We start from the raw sequence: 27,481 nt of genomic DNA, 5'->3' as shown, positions 1-27,481 counted from the left end.
CAGTTAGGGCTACATAGTGATATCTTGTTTCAAAAAACAAAACAAAAAAAACCCACCAAACCCCAAAAACCAAAACCAAATACTTGGATATTTAAAAGTTGTTTAAAGGGGTTGGGGATTTAGCTCAGTGGTAGAGCGCTTGCCTAGCAAACGCAAGGCCCTGGGTTCGGTCCCCAGCTCCGGAAAAAAAAAACAAAAACCCTAAAAGTTGTTTAAAAATAAGACCAAGTGGTTATTTCTGGAGAGATACAGGTGCTAGAATTTGACAAAATGGTATTACAACCAACTGTACTGCAGAGCTTGGCTGCTGCGTACTGGTAGGTAGATTTGTGTGGCATGTGGGACGCCTTGGGTTTGCTTCCTAACAAAGAAAACAAAGAGAACTTAACATACCTTTGTTTCTCCATGTAGTACACGGAAATAGAAAATTTATCCTGTAATTTTTCTCAGTATTGGTTTATAGTTTTATTCTATATTTATAATAAATGTATTGATTAGAGGATTTAAATTCTCAGGTAGCGTTCTAGTTAGTTTTATGTCATTTTGGCACAAGATAGAATCATTTTGGAAGAGGGAACCTCAGCTAAGAAAATACCTGACCAGATTGACCTCTGGTCAAGCCTATGGTGCATTTTCTTAATTGATGGTCGATGCAGGAAGGCCCAGCTCGCTGGGCTGGTAGTCCAGGGTTCTCTAAGCGGCAGGATGGGAAAGCCATGAGGAGCAAGACGTCCATGGTCTCTGCCATCAGCTCTTACCTTTAGGTTCCTGCCTTGAGTTCCTGCCCCGACTTTGATGATAGAATGTGATGTGGAAATGCAAGATGAAATAAGCCCTTTCTTGGGGCTGGAGAGATGGCTCAGAGGTTAAGAGCACTGACTGCTCTTCCCGAGGTCCTGAGTTCAATTCCTAGCAACCACGTGGTGGTTCATAACCACCTATAATGAGATCTGATGCCCTCTTCTGGTGTGTAGGCATACATGCAGGCAGAACACTGTACACAATAAATAAATAAACCTAAAAAAAACCAAATTTTGGTCATGGTGTTTTATCACAGCAATGGAAACCCTACCTCAGACGAGTTGATTCTAAGCTTTCCTTCTTTCCCTCCCTCCCTCCCTCCCTCCTGTTCATTCTGTACTAGGAATTGCATCTAGAATCTTGAGAATACTAGAGCAAATGCTCTGCTACCGAGCTGTATCTCCTGCTCAAGATGTTTTTCTTAAGCTTTTTGCTGTACAAACTCAAGTATTAACATGCCAATTCAAGACAGGTTGCTTTTTGTATTCTGATAACTGTTCTAATGTGTATATCTGGAGAAGTAAAATATAAAATGTTTTCTTTCTTACTACAGCAGAATGGCCAAAGACTATGACAGGTCTTCCCAGCACGTCCGGAACAACTGCCAGTGTGGTTATCATACGGGGCATGAAGATGTATGTAGCTCATGTAGGTGACTCTGGAGTGGTCCTTGGAATTCAGGATGACCCAAAGGATGATTTTGTGAGAGCTGTGGAGGTGACACAAGATCACAAGCCAGAACTTCCCAAGGAAAGAGAAAGAATTGAAGGACTTGGCGGGAGGTAATTGTTCTGTCTGTTTTATTTTGGTTCTGGCTAGCTAACTGTATCTGCTCTGTCTTTTGTCTTTCTACATCTCCCCACCCCCCCACTACCTTTTACTGAAGCAAGGTTTTGTTATGTAGTCCGGCCTGATATGTAACTCACACTCCAGCCAGGGCTGGTCTCCAGCTTGTTATTCTCTGCTTTAGTTCCCATAGTTCTGGGATTATACACGAATCCTTCCTCTTGCCTCCCACTCTCTTTTTTTGAGATAGAATTTTGTATAGCTGAGCCTGACCTGGAACTCCTGATCTTCCTGCCTCTTCCTCCCAGTGCTTTGCTGGGGTTACATGCATGGCAGCTATACTTGTTATGCTTCCTTTTTAAAGCACTTGATCTCCTAGTATTACGGGTTTTCATGTGCTTGTTGCAAAAATATTTATATATTCATATTTACCTTATTATTTTGGATTGCTTTACTTATGAAAATGGTTCTAAAGGAGAAGTAATATCTCAAGTAACAGTAGGTAGAATTTTATTTTAAGCCTTTCAAATAAATACAAGACCTTCAGAATCTGGACAGAGCAGAACAGTTAGACTAGGCCATGTACCTTGCAGATACTGTTTTTACAGTTTATCTTTATCATAATCCTAGATATTTAGAAAAGTGTTCTTTTTAAGTCTCTTGGGCCATGTATGTATGTATGTATGTATGTATGTATGTATGTATGTGTTGTATATGTATATATGTATTGTGTGTGTACAGTCTACAGTGAGAGAAAACACTTCATTGACAAGAATAGCACGCTTTTCTATTTTTGCAGAACTTGGCAGTGTTTAGTAGGTGACAACTAGTCTTTCATATCTTCTGTCTTTTGTCTGTCATGGAATGTTACCTTTGGTTGCAATAGCTGGACACACACACACATTTTTAATATGTTTATTTTCTGAGACACTGTATGGGCCAGGTTAGCCTTAAACTCATAGAGGTCCTCCTACTTCTACATTTCAAGTACTGGGATTAAAGTATGTGTCACCAAGCCCAGGGAAGAGTAAATGTATTACCTGGAAAGTAGTTTTATTATGCACTAACAGCCACAAGGCTGTGTACCTGTAAGTTTGATCCCATCTTGGGCCATATAGCATGAGCTACATAGAAGAGATACTTTTCCCAAAAGCAAAACAAACATTATCTGTGCACTCTGCCTATTCAGTGCCCATTCCTATTGTTGGTAACCAGTGACCTATTCACTGTCATAGTTTTGCTTATTCCAGAATAGTATGTGGTTAGAAGCCCTCATACTAGGTTTTGTAGTACATGACTTCATCATTTAACCACTTCTCCTGGGGTTCTGTAGCATAGCCAGTCTTCTACTCCTGAAAAACTATCTCTATCACATGGTCCTCATATGAAAACAGCTGACTCTGCACACCTGCTCAGAAAGCTTTGGCATTTATTGAGGACTCTCCAGACTGCATTTTGAGAGACACTATTTCTAATATGTATTCAGCTTCACCTTTTAGATTTTAATCTTAAACTAGAATTTCAAAAATAAAAAAACCTAAGCAATATAGTAGAGACACAGGCAATATTTTTCTGTTCGGCAGTGAATAACTGCTTGGACAATTACAGACCTCTTCTTGATTAGGAGGCTGACCAGGCTTTTGTTTTTATTTTGCTGAAAGATGGCCTGAGTTTATCTTCTTCTTGTACTTTTTCTGGTTAAGATAAACAAATGTCAGCTTTGTTGTAGGACAGCATTGCTTATTGTAAAATGACCCTGGGATGAAGCTTCATCTGGCTACAGACTCTGTATAGACTACACATTTCTATTTACAAACGTAGCTGTGGCTTCCAACAAGTGTGCAGTTTAGCTTGTATACAGACCTTATAGTTAGGTCTTTATTATGTGTGAGTGCATACATGCATTTGAATCTATGCCACATACATGCAAGTCACTGTGGAGTCTGGAAGAGGGCATTGATCTTCCGGACCTGGACGTGAAGTGCCTGTGAGTCACCAGTGAGGCCGCTAGGAATGGAACTCAGGTTCTCTGTAAGAGCAGTCAGTGCTCTTCAGTGCTGAACCACCCTAGCCCTGCATCTTGTTAGAAGATGCTGAGTTCCTGGCACATAGGAAACTTACTTGATTATGTTGGGTATTGGGGCTCATGCCTACTATCCCAGCATTCTAGGGCATAAAGCAGGATTGTCATGAGTTGGTAGCCAGCCCAAGTTAGATAATAAATTGTAGTCAGGTCTGAATTACAGAGTGGGTGTTTATTGAAAATCTGTTAAGCCAGCAGTGGTGGCAATTGCCTATAACCCCAGCATTTGGGAGCAGAGGCAGGGAGACTGCTGTAGGTTGAGGTCAGCATTATCTACAAAGCAAGTTCTCTGAGCTAAGGCCACAAAACAGTCATTTCGGTGGCTACAGAGGGACTCCTGAGAATCCTAAGGATTGTTTTCAAGATTTCCTTTGACCTTAAAATTGCTGTCTTGGATATTTTTATTATTTTTGTTCTATACTGTGCAATCTTAAATGAATCTGTTTTCAGGTTATAGTCTGTTTAATCCTATGAGAGATAGTGTACACATAATTGTCTTCTTCTGTCTTTCATTTACTAGGACTATATTCTCCCCTCCTCTGTTTCCCTCCCTCCCCCCCCTCCCTCCGTGTGTGTGTGTGTGTGTGTGTGTGTGTGTGTGTGTGTGAGTTAGTGTTAGTGTTACTTGGGATTAAACTGAGAGTCTTATGCATACTAAGCAAGCACCCTCCTGCTGACTTGTATGTCCAGTTCCCCATTTTCTTTCTTATTTTTTTGAGACAGGGTCTCACTCTGTAGCTTTGGCTTTAGACCAGGTTGGCCTTGATTTCACAGAGATTATCTGTGATTGCTTCCTGATTGTGCCACCATATTTGGCCCTTACAATATTTTAAATTGAGGCATTATTTTCTTTTTTGGCATTTCTGTAGGTCAGACCCAGTCCTTGCACATGTAGGCAGATCTCTGCCATTTAATTGTGCCACTGATCTTTTTCTGTGTATGTTTAATATTGGTGGGTCTGGTGTCTTTTCATTATATTTTTAAGAAGATTTTGTTCTTGATTATTTTCTTGGTTTTTAACTTAATTTTTAGTTATTTTATTTGATTTTTTCTTTGATCTTTAATAGCATTTAAAAAGAAAGAGTTTATAACTTTTGCCTTTTCACTTAAAAATACCATCTGGACAGTTGGACACATGCCTTTTGCCATTTTGGAGCAGGTGTATTTTTGCAAAAATTGAGCCGTTTTATGATAAGTTATTTCCTGTCTTCCCTCAATCCTGACCTAGGCTGCTGGCCAGCACTCTTGTTTTTGCAGCCTTCTGTTGATGTGCAGTCAGCTCTCTGCGTGTCAGGCTGTTCCTCTCCATTTGCCTTTTAATACAGAGCAAGAGCAGAGTGTGCGGTGAAAGTGTAGTGTCTTGTAACTTTGCTTTGGTTTTAGACTTTTTTTCTTAAACAAACAGTACCATCATTTGTCTTGTTTCTCAGACACTCAAGGACCATAATATCCTTGCCAGTGAACTCTCAGGGGAACTCTTGAGTGCATTTGTGTTGGAGACAGCTCCTGGAATTGCTCTGTGCTGAGGCTCACCTGTCAGGTGTGTGGTCTTTAGAGAGAACACTTGGGCTTTAAGATGGTTCGAGGACAGGATGCTGGTATTTGTTCTTGCTGCATCTCCCTGTTGATCTTCTTGTGAATGGCCAGTTTACTTCATTCTCCCCATTTGAGTTTCAGCTTTGAAGAAACATAAGAAAGTGACTGCCTTTAGTGTTCTAACTCTCCCTGGTTTTAGAACTGAAAGGTGAACTTAATCTCCAAAAGAATGGTGAACAAGGGACTTTTTGGAATTCTGCTCTATATAGACATTTTTTGGTTTTTCTGTTTCAATCTGTTTCAGCTGTACTGTCACCATATCAGTGATGACCACTGGCCACATGTGACTGCTTAAGTTTAATAAAAATTAAGCTATAGAGTCAGTTTCCCATTTCCTACTTACAGTGTTTCCTAGAATTGTATTAACGTAGCACAATGCATATTGACCATTTCCCACTGTTGCTTGGCTCTCCTGACTCGTGTTGCTTGTCCTCTTTAGATAAACTTGTGTACTTACTCTCTCCCTGTCAGTCTTGTTGGGAGTGTGTGCACCATGGAAAGTGTAGAGGTCAGAGGACAATTGGCGTTTCTTCCTGTCTTCTACCTTGTGTCACAGGGTTTCTTTGCTCTTTTTCTGCTGATATACCATGCTAGGTGACCAGAAAGCTTCACCGATTCTCCTATCTCTGTCTTTTATTTCCCTGGAGTAGTGCTGGGATTACAGATGTCCCTGCACTTATGTCTGGCTTTTTTTTTTTTTTTATTTTTTTTTTTTTTCAAAGCTGGGGACCGAACCCGGGGCTTTCCGCTTGCCTAGCAAGCGCTCTACCGCTGAGCTAAATCCCCAACCCCTTATGTCTGGCTTTTACATAAGTCCTAGAGATTGAGTTCAGGTTGACAGGCTTGCAACCTCAAGTGCTTCAGTGCATTCAACCATCACTACTGTCCTTTTTTTTTAGTCTTTTCTTCTTTTTTTTTTTTTTCTGTAGTACTGGATATTGAACCTAAGGGCTCATATATGCTAGCCAGATGCTTTACAATTGAGCTGTATCCCTAGTCTAGTTTTCCAGACTGTGAAGCCAATTGACTCTCAGTGCACATAGAGTTAGTGTTCGCTTAGTTTAGGGAGATAGAGCCCTGCTACTCAAAGTCAATACAGTAAACTAATAAGGTGACACATGCCTCAGTGTGTCAGACTTTTTATTAATAGTGAGTCTATCTGGCAAATCAGTATGTTGGGCCAGTGGCAAATCAGGTGGGTGCCTAGCATGCTCAAGGCTCAGTGTTCAGTTCCTACCAGTGGGGTGGGGAAAGTTTTCATATCAAGTGGTTTGCATATCTTCTGTCAACTTTGAATTTTTTATTACATTTATTTGTGTTGTGTAGGCATGCATAAAGGCCAGAAAACACCTTGTAGGAAACAGCTCTTTCCTTCTAATATGTGGGCCTTGTGGATTGAACTTCAGTCACCAGGCTTGGTGGCAAGCCCTTTTACCCCCAGAATATCTTTCTGCTCCCCTTGATTATATTTGGAGATGAGTTTCTCATTAGGTGTCCAGGTGACCTTAAATTTCATGATCCTCCGGCCCAGTCTTCTTAGTAGGTGGGATTGCAGGTACCCAGGCCAACATACCTTGGGAGATGGTTTGTTCACCTGGTGTTGGAGATGTCTCTCTCTGTGTCCTGGCCTCGCTGACTTGTGTAGGCTGAATGGCCAGCGAGCCAGGGATCCTTCTATCAGACTCACCAGCCTGCATTCATCTTTGCGTGTACCACCAGCCCAGCATGCCTTGCTTTTATTTGGTTTCTGAGGATAGAACTAAAGGTTTCCTGTTTTCATGGCAGGCACTTTATAGACTCAGCTATTTCTCTAGCTCCTCTACTGACATTAAAAAAAAAAATCAGAGGGTTGGGGATTTAGCTCAGTGGTAGAGCGCTTGCCTAGCAAACACAAGGCCCTGAGTTCGGTCCCCAGCTCTGGGGGGATCAGAGAAACTGTCTTGTACAAGGTGCGTGTGTGTGTTGGAGGGTGTGGCACAGAAAAAGCATGGTTAATTTGAAATAAGGGTCGGTTTCTTTTAAGTAAATCCCATTCAGTCACAGCAAGCACAGAATTAGCAATCATCTCCATTATACTTTGATTCTTTTAAAAAAATAATTAACTATACTTATGAAAGTTTTAGGTACCCTGAGGTGACTAACTCCTGTATAAAGATTTTTATTGCTTCTTTGGCAAAGTTGTAGGAGGATTTTCCTATCTTTTAACTCCCAGATATGTATCTATAAAGCTGTTATATTTTCGAGGTCTAGTTTCATGCTTTGGATTATATAGGAATCTGTGCTCCAGAGAGGCGCTGAGCCTTCTGCCACAGCCTTCCAGGGGCCTGGAGGTCTGGGTAAGCATGCCCAGCTCCTGTTACCTTCAAAGCAGAATCATTGTAGCGGACATTCCTCTGTTTCCCTCAATCCCAGTAAAACGGCAAAACACTTTTAAATTTATTATATATAAATGTGTCCATTTATCAAGGCTCTTTTTCACCCTTCTTATTGTTTTGAGTCCTGCCGTCCTGTGCTTCATTTTCATATTATTTGCATTTGGTTCTATTTGGCCTAATCTAGTCAAATCCCTCTCATGTAAATCCTAACCTGTTTTGTCTGTCTTTTTTATAGCCAAGAACCTTGGCTTGTTATATCTTTGTACTTGAATGTATGTCATTATTTTTTGATAACATAGTCTAATTTTGTTAATTCTTAATATCTCAGGCTTGGTTGTATTTTAATCATTTAGACTACTTATGAACTCTGTTCACTTTTTAGTGTGATGAACAAGTCTGGAGTGAATCGTGTAGTTTGGAAAAGACCTCGGCTCACTCACAGTGGACCTGTGAGAAGGAGTACAGTCATTGATCAGATTCCTTTCCTGGCTGTAGCAAGAGCACTTGGTAAGATGGACTTATATTTGGTAAAGTCATGTTGTATTTTCTGCTCTATACAGTGGTGAAATAAAAGACGCTGTGGAGAGATGAGACCTTAGATGGTAAGATTAGAGATGAGGAAACTGTATGACAGTACTTTAAATGCGAGGGAAGAATTGAAGTTCATAGTTTAGCACCAGTTGTTCTTTGCTTATTATTAATGTTTGCAGTCTTACTAATTTTCATCTGTACTTTCTGTAGCAAAATAAATTGTTCATGCCAAAATACAAACAATTTATTTCTAGTCTTCTGGTTTTATTTTTTTATTTTTGAACAGAATGAATTTTTTTTTTTTTAAGAAAAATTGAGAGAGAACTCCTGAGAGTCGGAAGGAGTCCATGGGAGAAATATGAAATATTCTTGTTTTGTTTTATTTTTGAGATTTCATTGTAGCCCAGGCTGGCCTGATATAAATGATGGCCCTGTGTGGTCTTGTCCTCACAGTGACCCTCCTCTCTCTGTCTCCCAATTGGCTGGGGTTACAGGCATGGTCACCACCTAAGCTGAGACTAGAGAATTATAACTAATGAAAGCTGAGATTAGAGAATTATAACTAATGAAGTACCTGCTTTGACTCGTCTACATGGGGCAGTTTTTCTAAAGAAAATTCTTGGGGCTGGAGAGATGGCTTAGCAGTTAAGAGCACTGCCTGCTCTTCCAAAGGACCCCATTTCAATTCCCAGAATCCACACAACAGCTCACAACTGTCTTTAACTCCAGTTACAGGGGATATGACATCCTCATACAGACATATATGGAGAAAAAACACCAATGCACATAAAATAAGAATAAATAAAAGAAAATTCTATGAGAAAATAAATGTTTTTGCTTAGCAGATAGCTGAGTAACCTAGTGTTGGTTGTGTAATGCCTGGGGTGTGTAATTCGGACAGACTGTTGTTGGTGAATAACCCCTTGCAGCTGGGAGTGGTAGTCAGTGAAGATGTAAATTAAGTGACTTTAGATCAGGAAATCCCTTGAAAGAAAGAGACAGTGCTGAAATTTTTTTTTTTTTAAAGAAAGGAAAAAATTCTTTATACATTGTGACAGAAATGCCACTTTTAGAGAGTATCTTGAAAGTGGAGAATTGACTGGTTTTGTGGAAAATACTTCAGGAGTGGATCCCGATGTGGGAAAGATTATATAGTGTATCAGGAATTGTCACAGTGCTGGAATTAGGCTGGGCATGTGACTCACTTGCTAGAGTACCTGCCCAACATGCACACAGACTGTGTTACATCCCAGTACTGAATGTACTGTCAGAGTGCACACATGTAATCCCAGGACTTGGTAGGTGGAGGCAGAGGGATCAAAAGTTTAAGATCATCTTCAACTACATAATGACTTTGATTCAAGGTCTATTTGACACCCTGTCTCAAAAATAAGCAAAGGCTTGATTGGGTTGGTGAGGGAAAAATGAGTTCGGTCAAGACACAGGCTGCTAACAGTGTGCTCTGTATGCTCTCTATTCACAGACTGGAAGTGAAAATTATATGGGTATATACATGCCACAGTGCTCTTGAGGTTAGAGAACATCTCCCAAGATTTTTGTTCATCGTGTGTGTGCTGGGGGTTTATTTCAGGATCTCAGGCTTGGTGGCAAGTGCTATTACCCACCAAGTCAGTCATCGACTCAATTCTTTCTGTTCTTTTTATAAAAAAAGTTTTTTAGCACAGGCTGACTTGAAGAATTGGGTGTATAGCTGAGCAGTCTTTAAACCCCTGATTCTCCTGCCTCTACTTCACAAGTGCTATTATAGTCAGTGACTATTCACCATGACTGGCTTCAGGATTTCTGTCATAAAAAGGTATTTTGATTGTAGTTTTGATACTAGATCACTGAAGCAAGGGCACCCTTGTAGTAGGTCAGTCACAGGGAGGAGGCCAGCAAGCAGCCACAGAGTTGACAGTTTGGGGCAAGTTGGGTGGGGGTCTGACAGTTGCTGATACTTGAGCTGCCGGGTACTCTCTGAAAGCCAAGCCCTGGAAGCAGAGGAACTGCTCCTGGTGTCTTTTCAGCACCCTCTACTGGTGGAAAGGGAAATGACCGCCATCTGGCAAGCATCTGCCTAAGGCTCCTCCTCCCTTTGATCTACAGAACAGACATCCTGGGATGCTATTGGGAGATGGCTATAAGTATGTTGTGATGAATTTAAATTTTCAGACTCTAGGGATTTTAACTAACAAATTCAAAGCAATTTCAAACACCATCTCAAGAACTTTTTGGATGATGCTCTTAAGAAGCCTGTCATCTGTGTCTTGGGTATATTCTGCCATTTTTCTCAGTGCCTCTTCTGTAGTCTGCTTTAAGTTTCTTCTTCTTTTTTTAAAAATTTTATGTGTATGTATATTTACACTGCACATATGTCTCTGCACCATGTATGTGCGGTGTGCCCTTAGAGGCTAGAAGAGGGTTTCAGATCCCATGAGACTGGCATTATTGTTGTTTGTGAGCCACCATATGGCTACTGGGACTTGAACTCTGAACCTCTGGAAGAGCAGCCAGTGTGTTCTTAACTACTGAGCCATCTCTCCAACCCCTCTTTATTCTTAATGATCATTCTTTATAATTTTTTTCATTTATTGATGCATTTGTATTTGTGCACGTATGCCACAGCATACATGCGGATGTCAGAGGACAACTTTTTTTTTCTTTTTTCTTTTTTTCGGAGCTGGGGATCGAACCCAGGGCCTTGCACTTGCTAGGCAAGCGCTCTACCACTGAGCTAAATCCCCAACCCCCAGAGGACAACTTTTGAGAGACAGTTCTATCCTTCCAGTAATGTGGGTCCCAGGGATATAAAACTCAGGTTTTCAGGCTTGGTATCAGTCACCCTTAGCTATGGAATCATCTCAGCGGCCCAGTGCCTATTAAATATATGTTATCCACATTAAACATTTTTTAATTAAGAAAGAAAAAAGCATTCTCTAGTGAGGAAATGGACTGAGAGGAAGATAGCCATTCAGAAGCAAGTGTCAACTGTGCTTCATTTTAAAAACACTTATTATAAACATGTTGGCACATGTACTTGGCAAGCAAGATCTCTGAATTTGATGCCAGCCTGGCCCGCAGAGTCAGTTCTAGGACAGCCAGGTTACACAGAGAGACCCTGTCTTGAAAAACATATATGTCTATGTGTATATATATTGACTTCTCTCTGTTGGGTTTAACAAGCTTGCAGAGCTGTTTATGGTGCTGGGGTTTGAACTCAGGGCCTCATATGCTAGCTAGCACTCTCCTGCCTAGCTGCACTGAGTTCTTTGTAATTTCATAATGGGGTCCTACTGAGTTGCCATGGCTGGCTAAAACTTGGAATCCATCCTCCTTTCCCATTCTTCAGAATAGTAGGATTACGAGTGTGCACTACTATATTTAGCTTTATTTTCTCTGTGGTTTTCTTTGTACAATGAAATTATCCATGAATAATTTCCTCCTATTCAATTCACCTGTATTTTTAATCATCCTACAGTGCTGAGAAAGAACTCCAGCATAGTACTGGAAAAAAGGTAGCAGTCAAGATAAAGTATTCTTTTGTTGTTGTTCAAAAAGAGTTAATAAATATGTCCTTCTGAGGCTCAAACTTAGGTCTTTTTATATCCTAAGCAAGTACTCTTATTTCTGATGTATATCTCTACCCCATTGCATAGATTTGATTTATATTTTTCATTGGTATTTAAATTGTACATGTTGCTGGGTTACAAGTACTGACCCTAAACCTACAGAGGTCATTTTTATTTAAGGTTTTCTGTCCTTTGAGTATATTGTCTGTTGTGCCCTCCTATCTTATTCCTGACATCCTCTTTTACTAGTCCCAGTTGTTTCCCCTAGATAGTTTCATTTCTAATTTCATTCCATAAGTACATGAACTTGTATATTTGCTTAAAATCTCAGAGCCACAAATGAGAGAAAACATGGATATTCTGAGAGTGCTTAGTTCATTTTGCAGCTTTTTTTTTTTTTTTTTTTTTGGTTTTTTTTTTTCTCTCGGAGCCTTTTGCTTCCTAGGCAAGCGCACCACTGAGCTAAATCCCCAACCCCATTTTGCAGCTTTCTTTAGCACTACTTTAAGGTTAAGGAGGAGGTGTTTGCTGCAAATTCCCATGCTGGTTCTTCAGCATGTTGATGGAATTCTCTTGTCCTGGTATGATGGTGTGGGTTTTAAATGCTGTCAGTTGCAGTGCACTACAGGAATGGACCTAGGGACTATTTTTCTTCAGTCGGTGATGTGACTCTCTTGCAAGTAATAGTTAGTGCTTCTTCTGCCCCCTTTCTCTAGGTGACTTGTGGAGCTATGATTTCTTCAGTGGTAAGTTTGTGGTGTCGCCTCAACCGGACACCAGTGTTCACACACTTGACCCCCAGAAGCACAAATATATTATCCTGGGAAGTGATGGGCTTTGGAATATGGTTCCACCTCAAGATGCCATCTCCATGTGCCAAGACCAAGAGGAGAAAAAATACTTGATGGTGAGAAGTGACTTAGGTTTGATGTGGTCTGAAGTATTTGTTTTGTTGTCCATGGTTGTGAGTCTAGCTCAGGAGGTTTGTCTTGTGTCTTATCATTGCTCTGAACAAACTCATAACCGTTTCCAGTGACTCTCCTCCTTTTCCATACACCTTGCAACCTCTGGGCTTTTCTGTATCTATGTACTTACCTACTTTGGCTTTTTCCTACACACATGATGATATACCAAATGTCCTTTTAAATCTAGTATTCACTTAGCATAAAATGTAATGTAATGTTTGGTTTTTGGCACTGAACATTGAACTCAGGATTTAACAGATGCCAGGCAAATACATTAGCTGTGAGCTATACCTCCAGTCTTTTTTTCTTTCACTTTCAGATAGGGTGTCTCCTAGATTGTGTAGGCTGACCTAAAATTTGGGATTAATTCTCCTGTCTTACTTCCTGAGAGTAGAGATGACAGGTATACATCACCTTGCCTCATGTTCAGTCCTCAGTGCCTAGTCTGAAAAAAAAAAAAAAGACTATAAATGCCAATTCCATCAAACTGTAAGTTTGTTAAAGCTAAGAGTTGTTATTTCAACATTTGTTCTTATTACCCACACTTAGTGTTTTGCAGTTAGTAATTATCAGATAATAACAAAGATGAAATAAATTCTTGGGTGGTGATAGCATATACCTTTGGTCCCAGCCCTCGGGAGGCAGAGACAGGTGGATCTCTGAGTTGGAGGCCAGCCTAGTCTAAATTGTGAGTTACAGGACAGCCAGAGCAATATAATAAGACCCTATCTCAAGAAACAAGAAAAACTAAAAGAACAAATGAAAGAAATAGCTTGTATGGAATTATTTTTCTCCATGGAGCTTTGCTGAGAAGTAAAGCAGATGTACTGAAAAGTGAAGGGCAAAGGAGTGCTTCACAGTGAGTCCTGATGGCTTGTGTTGCCATGTGAACTATGTACCAGAAGAGTGTGGGAGAGTCAGTAGTTGATAACCATGGACACTGCCCTCAGTCAGTTTAGATGCATACTTTCCACCTTTTGTTATGTTTGGGTTTTCTGAGACAGGCTCTGATGAAGCCCTCTGGTTTCATACTTAGGCAGTGAGACTAGCCTTGAATTCTTGATACTTGTGTCTAAACGTCACAAATGGTAGATTTACAAGTGTGCACCCTCATAGAAGACTCTTCTTTTAACGTCACTAAAATTAGAATCCTTTTTCCAAATGTATTATAATTCGACAGTGATTTTTTTTATGGCACACAAAATGTTTCTATAACTCAAAACTCATAATATTCCATGTCTATAATCATGTGAGTATATGAAACAGGAGGACTACCAGTTACAGACCAGCCTGGGCTACACAGTGAGCTCTAGGATGTTCTGGGCTATCTCTGTGTATTGTCAGTGTGGTTCCCTGTTCTTGGGCACCAGTGATCTTCCTATGGTGTTCCGGGTAGCTGGCGTTACTGGACCAGGTCACTGTAGAGGGCTTCTCAGTTATGTGGAAGTTGACCGCTGCAGCGAGTTTTTTCCTACCATATCTAATTGCCTCATTTGTTTATTATATTTATTTATTTTTTCTTTTCTTTTCTTTTTTTTTTCGGAGCTGGGGACTGAACCCAGAGCCTTGTGCTTGCTAGGCAAGTGCTCTACCACTGAGCTAAATCCCCAACCCTGTTTATTATATTTATAATGATTTACTTCCTCTTAAAGGTGACTTCTCTGTAACTTTCCTTAGAGTAGACCAAACTTCTTGACTAAAGAGATAAAAGTACATCCTTTATCTCCCATCCTGGTATAGTGATCCTCCTGCCTCAGCCTCTTCAGTGTTGATATTAGAGGTTTGTATCATTACACCTGGTACATCAGTATCTAATTTAATCACCAGAGAAGACTCACTCACATCCTCCCTCCCTGTCTTTCTCTCCCTCCCTCCCTCCCTGTCTCTCTCTCCCTCCCTCTCCCTCTCTGTCCCTTTCTCCCCCATCCCCCTTTTCCTTCCCTCCCTCCCTCCCTCCCTCCCTTCCTTCCTTCCTTCCGAGGCAGGGTCTGTAAGAGCTGGCTATGCTGGAACTTGATATGTAGACCAGTCTGGCCCTGAACTGAGATGCGTCTGTCTTGGAGTGCTTGAATTAAGGCTTGCACTACAATGCCCTGCCCCAAACTGTATTTTTAAAAAAATTTTAGATGCATGATTATAGAAATTTTAGATCATGTTTGAAAATTTTAATTTTATTAGCTTATTTGGCCATACTTTAGCTTTTTTATTTTTAAATTTTTGTTTTATTGTGTTTATGCATGTGATGTGTATGTGTTGGTCAGAGGGCAGCTTGAAGAGGAGCTGGTCACTCCTACCATGTGGGTCTAGGGATTGAACTGGATGGAGACCTTGAGTCTTGGTAGCAGGCACCCTTAACTGAGCCATCTCACCAGATCCACCAGGTTTTTTGATTTGAATCATATGCAATGGTGAGTAATTGAGAGTTAATGTTCTTTCTTCTGTTCTTTTAAATATAGGGTGAGCAAGGACAGTCTTGTGCTAAAATGCTTGTGAATCGAGCACTTGGCCGCTGGAGGCAGCGTATGCTTCGAGCAGATAACACAAGTGCCATAGTAATCTGCATCTCTCCAGAAGTAGATAATCAAGGGAACTTTACCAATGAAGATGAGCTCTTTCTGAACCTGACTGATAGCCCTACTTACAACAGCCAAGAAACCTGTGTGATGACTCCTTCTCCAAGTTCTACACCACCAGTCAAGGTACACAGTGCTACAGGGTGTGTGTGTGTGTGTGTGTGTGTGTGTCTCCTGATAAAACACCATGACCAAGACTAACCATGACAAGAAAGTGTTAATCTGGCTTGTGGTTTCAGAGGGTCGGAGTCAAAGAACAGCTGAGATCTCTCCTATTTTAGATCTCATTTTATGTATATGAGTGTTTTGCTTGAATGTAAGTCTGTTTACCATGTGCATGCCAGGTGCCAGCTGAGGTAAGAAGAGAACAGTAGATCCCCTAGAGCTGGAAATCCGGACAGGTGTGAGCTGCCATGTGGGTATTGGGATGTGAGCAGCCTGGGTCCTCTGCAAGCACAAGTACTTTTAACTGCTGAGCTACTTTGCCAGCTCTGAGAGCTCACATCTTGATCCACAACCAAGAGAGAGCACTGGGAGTCTCTCAAGTCTTTTGAAATCTCAAAGCCTCCTCTGAGACGCACACCTTCCTTAGTAAGGGCACCCCCTCCTAATTCTTTGCAAACAGTTGTACCAGTTAGGGACCAAGTGTTCAGATATCTAGGGGGTGGGGCGTTCTCATTCATTCCAACACCTCTTGTTGGTGTTTAAGACAAGGTCTCATGGGTGTGGCCCCTGGTAGCCTTGTACTGGCTGTGCAGTTGAGGGTGATCTTTAATTCCTGATCTTCCTGCTTCTATTTCCCAAGTGCTGGGATTACAGTATTTACAGTCATAACTAGTTAATTAAGACAAGTTTTTTTTTTTTTTTTTTGGTTCTTTTTTTTCGGAGCTGGGGACCGAACCCAGGGCCTTGCGCTTCCTAGGTAAGCGCTCTACCACTGAGCTAAATCCCCAGCCCCAAGACAAGTTTTTATTCGAATTAGTTCAAGAAAGTGATGGATCTTTGCTGTTTAATTCATTGCTGGAAAGAATCCTTTCCCCTCTGCCCAGATATTTGTGAATGCTGAGCATACTGCCACTAAACCACATTCTCAGTTCTTCAAAGAGCCATTCTCACACAGGACTAATTTGAAGTCAGTTGTATGCATATAATTTAATAGAAAAATTATTGTGGTCACTGAAAAATGTTAATATGTGGAACTTACTGATCCTTTTTATGAATCTATGAATATTTGTAAAGCATAAATCTGGGAACCACTTGTACACAGAAGAGTTAATTTAAACCTATAATACAGAGTTATCTTGATGTGATCCATGTTACCAACAACAACACAGAGGTTAAATATTTTGAGCAAAGTCATACAGAATCAAGATTGAACTGGCCCGTAGGGTATTAGAACTTAGGCTTGGGTTTTTATTAGCGTAAATAAGAAATAGCATTAGCTTCTTACATTACTTGTTTGACACATGATTTCAGGCCTCCAACCTGATCCTCCTACTTGAGTGCTGTGATTATAGAAGTATGCCACCATGCCTGATTATTCAATTTCTTAGTGTAAATTAAAATAGAATGCGTTTGAGATGTGCTGAGGTCGGGCTAGAGAGAGACGGCTCACTGGTTAAAGTACTTGTCTGACTTGAGTTTGGGTCCCAGCATCCATACCAGGCAGCACAAAACCATGTGTGATTCTGACTCAAGTGGATCTGATAGCCTCTTCTGACTCCTAGGGTATCCACACCCATTTATACACATAAATAAAAATAAATTAAATCTTTAATAAAAAAATATAAGCTGAGGAGCATACTTAAATGAGTATAGCATTTGTTTCCTGATTTACGTAGAACTCAGTTAACTTGGCTTTGTTAGAGTTTTATTTTTTAGGAGACTGACAAAGTGGGAAATAAAGCAGTATGCTACATCTTTTAAGCAAATTTTAAAAGGGTCCCTGAACTGTTTTGTTTTTAGATAGGCTCTCATGTAGCCCAGGTTAGCTTTGAATTCCTGCTTCTCCTGCCTCCCCACTTCCACATGATGGGATTATAGGCCTGTCCTAGACAAAAGGCCTTGGGAGGACTTTTACTTTGGGTACTGTGGTTGTGAAAGTCAGTGTCTGGAATTTATCGTTACTATGTTACCTCTTACTTCACATAGATGACAAAAATATACATGCAATGAGGTGAGGTGTAGTCTGTCATCAGTAATTGACAGTGAGTTTTCCTTTCTTCCTCCCTTGGTCTAGTTTGCTTGTTTTTGCACTAGGATAGACCTTGGGGTCTATCGAATGGAGCATAAACACTCTACTGCTAAGTTATATCCTCGCTCATTACTTTTGGCTGGCCTTGAACTTAATGTATAGTCTAGGTTCATCTTGAACTTACGGTCCTCTTGCCTTAGACACCTGAATTGCTGTGATCACAGGCTTGCTTTGTAGTTTGAGACAGCTCTTGCTGTCCTGAAACTCACTGTGTAGTCCAGGCTGGCCTTGAAATCACAGAGTTCTGCCCGCCTCTGCCTCCACATGCTGTGATTAAACTTGCAACACCACACCCAGCTTCCTTTTGAATTCATCGCTATGGGAGTGTGGGTGTGTGTGCCACAGCGTTCATGAGGAGGTCAGAGGATGACTTTATGCTGTTTTCTCCTCTTGATTTTATGTGGGTGCTGGGGGTTGAACTCAGTTTGCCAGGCTCCTGTTGGACGCATCTTTATCTTACATACTGAGCCATCTCAATAGCCCATAGTACTTAACACTAACATCAAATAAACACAGAATGGAGTTGCTCTTTAGGCAAATAGAGCAGGGTCCCTTAGGGTTAGGGTCTAGGCACAGAGTGATTCCTGCTGTAATCTGAAAATCTAGGAGGCTTAGACAGGAGGATTTCTGCAAGTCTGAGAGCAGTCTGGACTACAGGGTGAGATACTATTGCGGACAACAAACGTTTCTTAGCACTGGGACTCTTGGAGAGTTATGGGTAATATCATCAAGACCTTCTCTTAGGAAGGAAAAGGAAGGGCTACAGATATGTCTGGGTGGGTAAAATGGGTGATGTGCAAGCAGAATCACTTGTGTCCTAATACCCAGAATCAATGTGAGAGCTAGACATACAGCAGGAACATTTGTAATCCTAGCACCCTGTGGGGAGATGGAATGTAGAGAAAGGGGAATTCATGGACCCTCATGGGCAGCTTAGCTGACATACACAACAGAAAACAAAAACAGAGTGACACCTGAGCCGTGGCATACAAGCACCTGCATTCACACACATGAATGTACACACACACACACACATACACACTTTTGGCATTGTGTCGTGCACACGTAATCCTAGTACTTGGGAAGCTGAGGTGGGACTCTCAAGTTCAAGGGCAATACAGAGAGTTGGAAATGATTGTAAGGCTACATAGTGAGACTCTGTCTCAGAAAAAGAGGGGGTTCTATTACTATGCTTACTGAGGTCCCTTCATGACCTGTCTTTTCAGTTGACATCTGGTGTCTAATGTTCATGGGATGGGGAATTACTATCTATTTTTCCATTATGATATGATTGCTTTTAATATTGTACTTCATAGTTCCTAGATGGATAATAGTCACAGATTTTTTAGAAGAACACCCTGGAAATTTTTCACTTATCGTTTTAAGATTGCTAGTTTTAACTAGTTTTTGTCAAGAAGCCATTTATAGGGCTGGGGATGTAGAGTTCAGCTGATAGCTCGCCCAGCAAGCATGAGGCCCAGGCTTGATTGAGTATATAAGGTGAGTGGGTCTCTGCAATCCAGCACTGTAAAGTAGAGGCAGGAGAATCAGAAATCTGCGGTCATCCCTGGTTACAAAGCAAGTCCAAAGCCAGTCTGGGTTACAGGACACACTGTCCCAATTTTTTTTCTGAAAAGGCCATTGAGAGGCATCAAGACAGTGCTTGCCGGGCTGGAGAGATGGCTCAGCGGTTAAGAGCACCCGACTGCTCTTCCAGAGGTCATGAGTTCAATTCCCAGCAACCACATGGTGGCTCACAACCATCTGTAAAGAGATCCGATGCCCTCTTCTGGTGTCTGAAGACAGCTAAAGTGTACTTATATATAGTAAATAAATAAATCTTTAAAAAGAAAAAAAAAAAAAAAAAGACAGTGCTTGTCGCCTAAGTTCAATGCTGGGGTCTTGAGGGTATGAGGAGAGATCACATGTAACTTGCCTCCTGACCTTTACATATGCATACTGTGTGTGCATGCTCATATACACACAAGCTTTTGAGAAGTTAACAAAAATTTTAAATTGCATTTATTTTGTGTGTCCATATTTTCACACATACATGCCATGGTAGGACAGTAATATAAGCCTCTAGGTCTTAATGCAGTCAATAGGAATTTTTTCCTTTTCATCCCAATTGTCATCATTATGCCACATAATTAAAATTGAAAACAAGCATTATTTGATTTACCAGAAAGTTGGGATGTCAGCTTAAGTTTGTCATGGGCTTGTGTCAAAAAGTAAGGATTTTATGTAAAATAATTAGAGCTAGTTCATCAGTAGTATATATATATATATATATATATATATATATATTTTTTTTTTTTTTTTTTTTTTTTTGTTCTTTTTTTCGGAGCTGGGGACCGAACCCAGGGCCTTGCGCTTCCTAGGCAAGCGCTGTACCACTGAGCTAAATCCCCAACCCCTCATCAGTAGTATATTACTGTACATAAAATTCAAATACAGAGTTTCTGCTGGCAGTGGTTTTATATAACTTTAATTTCAGCACTTAGGAGACAGAAGCAGGCAGATCTTAAGAGTTTGAAACCAGCCTGATAAAGCAGGATTTGGGGCAGCCAGGGCTTCAGTGAAAAATTCTGTCTCATCAAACAAACAAACAAAGTAAAATATAGAGTTTGGGTAAAGAAATTAAAATATCAAAAGCAGTAATTTAGCCCTTTTCTGCATCTGGACACAGAGTGCATGTCTTGGTAGAGTATGTGCTTATGGCTGTTTTAAGGGGTCTGCTTTGAAGCCTTCAAGTATTTTACTTGGTCCCAGCTGTAATTCAGAAAGACCTGTGAGCACATGGTTTTCTCCCCTTAGGTGCATGATGCTATCTCTTGTGATTAGATGGGTTCCTTCTGGGTTCCTTTGTACTGACTCCTTTCTTTGTAACCCTCAACTTAGTGCAGTGAATTTACGATGAGGGAAAGTGAGTGCATGCCTTGCTTTTGCCATCTGTTTGTTTTTGAGATAAGTTTTCTCTGTGTAGCCCTGGCTGTCTTAGAACTTGCTTTGTACACCAGGCTGGCCTCGAACTCACAGAGATCCACCTGCCTGTCTTCTGAGTGCTGGAACTAAAGGTGTGTGTTACCACTGCCCAGCTGGTTTTACTATCTTAATAATGTCTTAAGAACTTACTGTCTGGGGGTGGAGATTTAGCTCAGTGGTAGAGCGCTTGCCTAGTAAGCACAAGGCCCTGGGTTTAGTCCCCAGCTCTGAAAAAAAGAAAAAAAAGGAAAAAAAAAAAAAAAGAACTTACTGTCTGTATCAGTTTATCGAGCATAGGATAAATATTTATTTTTCCTTTTCCCCCCCAGTCACTGGAAGAAGATCCATGGCCAAGGCTGAACTCTAAGGACCATATACCTGCCCTTGTTCGCAGTAATGCCTTCTCAGAGAAGTTTTTAGAGGTCCCAGCTGAGATAGCTCGAGGAAGTATCCAGACTGTAGTCATGACCTCAAAAGACTCAGAGACACTTGAAGAAAATTGCCCCAAAGCCCTGACTTTAAGGATTCATGATTCTTTGAATAATACTCTGTCAGTTGGCCTCATGCCAACCAATTCAACAAATACTATCATGGACCAAAAGAATTTAAAGATGTCAACTCCAGGTCAAATGAAAGCTCAAGAAGTTGAAAGAACCCCTCCAGCCAATTTTAAAAGGACATTAGAAGAATCCAACTCTGGCCCCCTTATGAAGAAGCATCGACGAAATGGCTTAAGTCGAAATAGCGGGGCCCAAGCTTCGAGTCTCCCCACAGCATCCCAGCGCAGGCACTCTGTCACACTGACCATGAGGCGCAGACTCCGGGGCCAGAAGAAGATGGGAAACCCGCTTTTACATCAGCACCGGAAAACAGTGTGTGTGTGCTGAGGTGGGCCTGCGAAGTGGGGTCTCCCTTCCTATGACTTGAGGGCTTTTTACATTTGGTGCCGAAGTTGAACTTTTTTTAAGGGGACAAAATAAAGAGTATACAGTTTGACTTTTTGGAATTTAACAGTTTTATTCTGGCCTTGTACTTGCCTGTATTATAAATGTGAATTTTGTAGATGTAGGGAATAAGTTGCTGTAAAATGTGTGTACATTTGTATCCTTCACACAAGTTTAGTCTCTTATTCTGACACACAGTAATTGTGACAACAGGGCTAATGTTGAAGAAAGGTCAGAAGAATCTTTACGATTTTAAAAATGTCTTTAAAGTTTTTAAAATGCTTATTACACACTTGTATACACCCCTTGTGAAGAACACGTGACTTTTTAAAGAAAATTACTAAGCAAACTGGAAAAGTGAAGTATTTTCATAGTGCTCTGTGCTCCACTTAATGTTTCCTAGGGACCATCAGTGTCTTTTTAAAATTACATTTTTTTCACATTTCATAATTCAGAAGTAAACCTGTCATAGGAAAAATATTGAGCTGTGCTAATGTAGCTGATTTTAGTCTCCTTGTCCCACTTACACTATGCAGTATCTTGTAACTTCAGTAGCATTCTTCTAGAACAGTACATCTGGTGTGCTTACTGAAATCTCTGGCACAGATGGCGGTGTGTTTGCCTAACACACCACTGTCTGTCCCAGACCAGTGGCATTAGGCCATATAGTTACTCTCTTCTAGTGTTTGCTTAAAATACGTGAAGTTTTTCTTGCTATTTCAATAACAGATGGTGCTGCTAATACCCAACATTTCCTAAATTATTTTCTATCATCCAGGCTTTCATTGGTTATGAGTATGTCTGTCCAATAAATCAGTGAACTGTTGCCCGTACGTTGCTGGCGTTTTGTTGGTGACTCTTCACAGTAGGTACCAACAGTCAGATACGAGCTATACCTGTGCTTTCTTGACTTGAAATACATACAGTACTCATTTTTTATTAATACAGAACACAGACATGAACTAAAATGTCTAACAACATGCTTCAGTTACAGGTTCTAAGTGTTCAGTAAAGCTGTGTCTCCTTTCTTTGGTAATAGAATAAAAGCTCAAGGGAAGTACTGAGCTCTAAGAGTCTATAACTGTGGTATGTGTACAACTGTGCTCTGAAGGAACATCTTATCTTAAGCCCTTAATTTGGAACAAGAAACCTCATTGAGGGCTTTGGATGTGCTTGAGTTGGGTGAGTGCTTGCTTCACACACAGGAAGCCCTAGGCTAGATCCCAGCACTGCAAAAACTAGAGGCAGGAGGATCAGAGATTCAAAGTCATCCTCAGTTACAAAGTTTTAGGTCAACCTGAGAATCATGAGACCGAGTCTGAAAATAGTAGTGTATAAAACAAAACCAGGGAGACAAATGAGGGCCAGGAGAGATAAAAGGACTCGGGGTTTAGTGTGAGGGTTTATGTGATTGTTTGCTTAACAGGTGCAAAGCCCTGCATTTAAAAAAAAATTATTAGGGGTTGGGGATTTAGTTTGGGGGTAAAGTGCTTATGGCCCTGGGTTTGGTCCTCAGCTCTGGTGGAGTGGGGTGGGGAAGAGAACTTCATTAGTATGTGTACGATTAGTTTGCCTGCACGGCAGTATGTGCAGCACGCATATGCTTAGTGCCTGTGGGGGCCTAAGAGGGTGTCAGATCTCTTGAACTGGATTTAAAGGCAAGTTGTGAACCAGTAAGTAGGTGCTGGAAATCAAAAAAAAAAAAAAAAAAAAAAGGGGGGGGGGGGGGGTTTGGGGCCAGGGGTAGAGGGCTTGCCTAGCAACTGCAAGGCCCTGGTTTTGGTCCCCAGCTCCGAAAAAAAGAAAAGGAAAAAAAAAAAAAAAAGTACCTCAGGAATACCAGCCAGTGTTCTTAACTTCAGAGCTATGTCTAGCCATAAGACCTTGCATTTGATCCGTAACACTAGAAAAACAAACACTGGCTTGGATATGCTATGTTGCCTACTACTTTTGAATTCTGTCTCTCTTTGGATGGCACTGTTGAAATACTGAAACCTAGGTGGACCCACTAGGATGGCTTTCGGAATGCTCTTATAAAGGGGATTATAGGTCTCTCTTGGTAATTACTAAATATGCTAATTGTATAAATTAGTTGGTTTCATTGACATGTCTTCAAAAAATATACCCTGCAATTTTAGGTCTGTCTTTCAGCTGTTACCTCCTCATATCTGCCACTACCAGGTCCTGAATGGTTCCTGAGTTAAATTCTTTTGGTTGTTTGACCTTGGGTCTGTAGGTTTGTATTTTTTACCAAATTTAGGTATCTTTCAGCTATTAACTTTTCCTAGCGCACCCCCCCCCTTTTCAAACATTTTCTTGATTCTTTATGAGTTGCACATCTCGCGGCCCAGTCTGGCTCATCTCCCAGCCCCCTCATGTTCGCTCTTCTAACTTGCAATTTCCCCCACAAATAAAAAAATCAACCCCCCCCAAACAGAAACCATCTCATCATGGAAGCTATAGTGTGTCTCAGTGTGTCCCACAGTATACCGCTCTGTCCACATCTTCACTTGCAAATGTTCATTGCAACGAGTCATTGGTCTGGTTTGAAATCTCTGGCTTCTGTGACACCATCAATATTGGATTCTCATTGGGCCTCCTGGTTATCCTGTTGTTGCCCTGTGTCTGTGCCATGGATATCCTGCAGCTTTGGATCAGCAGGACTGGCCCTTTTACACGTCTCAAATGTTTGCAGATTGTTGGGATTTTGGGGTGGGCCAATTCAGAGCTCTGGATCTGGGTCTGGGTAGTAGCTGAGGTGATTGGTGTGTGGGATTTCTCTTATCTATACCACCAGAGTGAGCTATGTAGGAGGCAGGGTCAGCCCTCACGTTCTCACGCCCTCACGCCCTCATGAGAAGGCTGGCTCACCGTTGCCTTCACCATCAGGGCTAGCTTCACTGTGCTGCCCAGGTGAGGTGCAGGACCTCTGACCTTGCGAACTAACACCACATTCTTACGTTTTAATTTCCTTTCACTTTTCTTTGATATGTTTTTGTTTTAAAATTTTCACCAGCCTTTAATTCATTTTCTTATTTTGTTCTTTGAGACAGACTTAGTATGTAGGCCAGGCTCACCTTGGACTTGCTACCAACCTGCTTCAGCCTCTGGAGTGCTAGGTTATAGGCATGCACTACCTCAACAGGTGGGAACTTTAGGGTTTTGATTTGTAGTCATTTGAAAGGTAATATAATAGTAATAAATCTTACATGTGCTCAGCGAGTAATTTATTAAAATAATGCTTAGTAACAATCACAACAATTTTCTTCCACTGAAAATGAACACCATAGTCATGGTTATGAAGGGAGTATCTTGATGTGGTGTAATGCTTACCTATAGTCTCGGAATCTTGGGGAGTGAGATTAAGGTCAGGAGTTCAAGTTCATCCTCATACCTTTAGTGAGGTCACCGGGCTAACTGGGACCAACCAATGTCATGTGCTGTCTATCACAGGACAACGCGAATGGGGATGAATCTACTGTTCATCAACGTTACCTCAAACTGGTGTTGAAAGCAAATACCAAATCAAATGGGTCAGGAGTGTCTCTTCTCATTCTCCTTTCCCCTTTCTCTTATTTTTTGAGCTAGTGTCTCACCAGATAGCACAAGCTGGCTTTAAATTCACTGAGGATCTGACGGTGACATCAGATTCACTCAGACCTCCTATGTGCTGGGCTTACACGTGTGAGTCACCAATATTAAGCTATGACCTTTGTTTAATCAGATTGAGTCTCATGTAGCCCAGGCTGGCTTCCAACCTGCATAGCCCACGGTTCAACACCTAGACTCTCCACCACTTAGCCTTCTCTAGCCTGTAACTCTGTTTCCAGCTTAGGGTATTGATCTTTCCCCAGCACTCTCCCTGTCCACCCACACACATAATCACATTCCCCTGAAGAACTTTGGAACAACAGACCTGGGAATAACTAAAAATGACACAACCTTCATTTGTTAAAGAGTTTCCTTTGCAGGGTGGCTATTGGGAACCCCGGCACCACCTAGGTTCATGTCCCTTACCTCATGTCTGCTGCAAGCACATGATTACCTATTTCCTTTATATCTACTTATGTATATACTAAGACCTTATAGAGCAGTAGTATATACTACTACTATAGTATATACTACTACTACTGGTAACAACAAAGAGGAGGCCTTTAATTTTTTTTAAATCACCATGTATTTGTGGGTGTGGGGTGGGGTGCTATGTTACATGTTTGGGAGTGGGGTCAGAGGACAACTTTTCTTTTTCCATGTAAGTCCTGGGTATTGAACTCATGTAGTTAGGCTTGGCAGCAAGGACCTTTACCTGCTGAACCACCTCATAGACACTGAGAGGAGGTTTTGAGATCCCAGAGGGTTAAACTAGAGGACAAGCAGTTCCATTTCATCACACAGCTACAATGACTACCCCTTTCTGACTCTCTCTCAGGAAACCCTAGAACCCCATCCAGAGACAATTTGCTGAGTCTGAGAGAACAGAAAAGGGAAAAAAATCCTTTCCTGCTACTATTGTGGTCAACTAAGACATTTAAATCAGGGGGATGCTCATAGCCACTGGGCTGTATGCCTCCTTTGGATCCACATCCACATCGCATGTTGGAGACAGAAGTAATCTCATTCATAAACATTCTCATCCATTCCCTCGTCTTTTTTATCTAAGCTCTGAAGAGCTCAATAAGGAAAAAAGGTCCCTTGTCATTTAGGGGAATGATGTGGTCATTTGAGATATGGAACCTGAGTTGAGAAAATGCTTCCACAAGATAAGATCTAGATATTAGGCAAGCCTGTTGGGCATTTTAATTAGTGATTGAAGGGGATGAGGACCTAGCCCACTGTGGGTGGTGCCATTTCTGGACTGGTGCTCCTGGGGTCTACAAAAGAGCAGGCTGAGCAAGCCATGAGTAGTAAACAGTCTTTTTTCAAGGCCTTTATACCAGCTCCTGCCTCAAGGTTTCTGCTTGGTTTGAGTTTCTGCCTTGGCTTCCCTCAGTCGACTTCAGAGTTCCTTTTGGTCTTGATGTTTCATCACAGAAATTGTAACCCTAACTAAGACATATATGGCCATAGAAATGACTTTTTTGGCCTTGGCCATGACCTCCTGTCCCAATTCTTGACACTAACCTGTATGATAGGCAAATGTCCTTTTACTTATTCCTTGTTGGTCATACCTAGCTGCCTATTCCACATCTAGGCAGGAACATCATGTCTAAATTCTAGGCTCATTTATGATTTTTAAGATCATACTTTATTATAAAGATTTATTTAGGGAGGATTAATGTTCTCAAACTTGCTGGCACTGGGCTGTCTTAGAACTTGCTATATAGACCAGTGTTGGCCTACCGGAATACCATAAAAAGAGATTTAGGCACAGGGTTAATAGATGCTCAGGGGAAAGATAAGGTAAAGCTGGGAGTGTGCGTGTAGGTTTCTCGAGCAAGAGCTCTAGTCTATGACTAGAGGAGACAGACTCCAGGGCCTCTTAAGATCTTCCCCATGCCATCGTGCAAAGCCTCAGATAGAGTCTTAGAATTATGGATCCCTGTATTGCCCAACAAGTTCCCTTCAAAGTCTGAGGCCTCTCTATTTCCAGATGTTCATGAACATCCATTCCTACAACAGTAACCATTAAGGACCCCAACAAGATTTCTTACAGGCCCCTTATTTAGATAAACACGTACTTGGCAGCAGGACTGAACACGGACTGCCAACCTAGACTCCCGGAAGGTAAACACAATGTCGTGGGCGGGGCGGAGGGCGGGCTTGGGCAGTCTGAGTGGTCTGGTAAAAGTGATTGGCAGCTGCCACGTCCACGTGCTTTTAGCTTCGAATCAGCTGTCGCGAGAATTCGATGTAAACACACCAGTGTGCCTGGCTTCGGGCTCCTCGCTGGAGCGTCCTGGCTGAGGTCCGCAGATGTTTGGTGCATGTTGGGTTCTCTTAAAACAGAAAATCCACCAGGGTGCTTCTTCCAGGCCCGTAGACACGCCTGCCTTTTCTCCCCTACTGCCTGTATTCACAA

The 27,481-nt window shown here is 41.4% G+C and overlaps 1 protein-coding gene across 1 annotated transcript in view; it reads left to right on the top strand.

Moving 5' to 3' along the window:
- Ppm1d (protein phosphatase, Mg2+/Mn2+ dependent 1D) overlaps nucleotides 1–22,292 on the top strand; it is a 35,434-nt gene extending 13,142 nt beyond the window's left edge. Inside the window, exons 2-6 of the mRNA XM_032912382.1 lie at nucleotides 1,355–1,583; nucleotides 8,024–8,148; nucleotides 12,458–12,648; nucleotides 15,163–15,405; nucleotides 20,848–22,292. Of these exons, the coding sequence (XP_032768273.1) occupies nucleotides 1,355–1,583; nucleotides 8,024–8,148; nucleotides 12,458–12,648; nucleotides 15,163–15,405; nucleotides 20,848–21,405 (1,346 nt within the window). The 3' untranslated portion in view covers nucleotides 21,406–22,292. The remainder of the gene's footprint in view (nucleotides 1–1,354; nucleotides 1,584–8,023; nucleotides 8,149–12,457; nucleotides 12,649–15,162; nucleotides 15,406–20,847) is intronic.
- Nucleotides 22,293–27,481: the final 5,189 nt, after the last annotated feature.

Source organism: Rattus rattus, chromosome 9 (assembly GCF_011064425.1).
Source record: "Rattus rattus isolate New Zealand chromosome 9, Rrattus_CSIRO_v1, whole genome shotgun sequence".
Classification (NCBI taxonomy): Eukaryota; Metazoa; Chordata; class Mammalia; order Rodentia; family Muridae; genus Rattus; species Rattus rattus.
The sequence above is the reverse complement of the archived record's forward strand: the minus strand, read 5'-3'. Positions and strand labels throughout refer to the sequence as shown.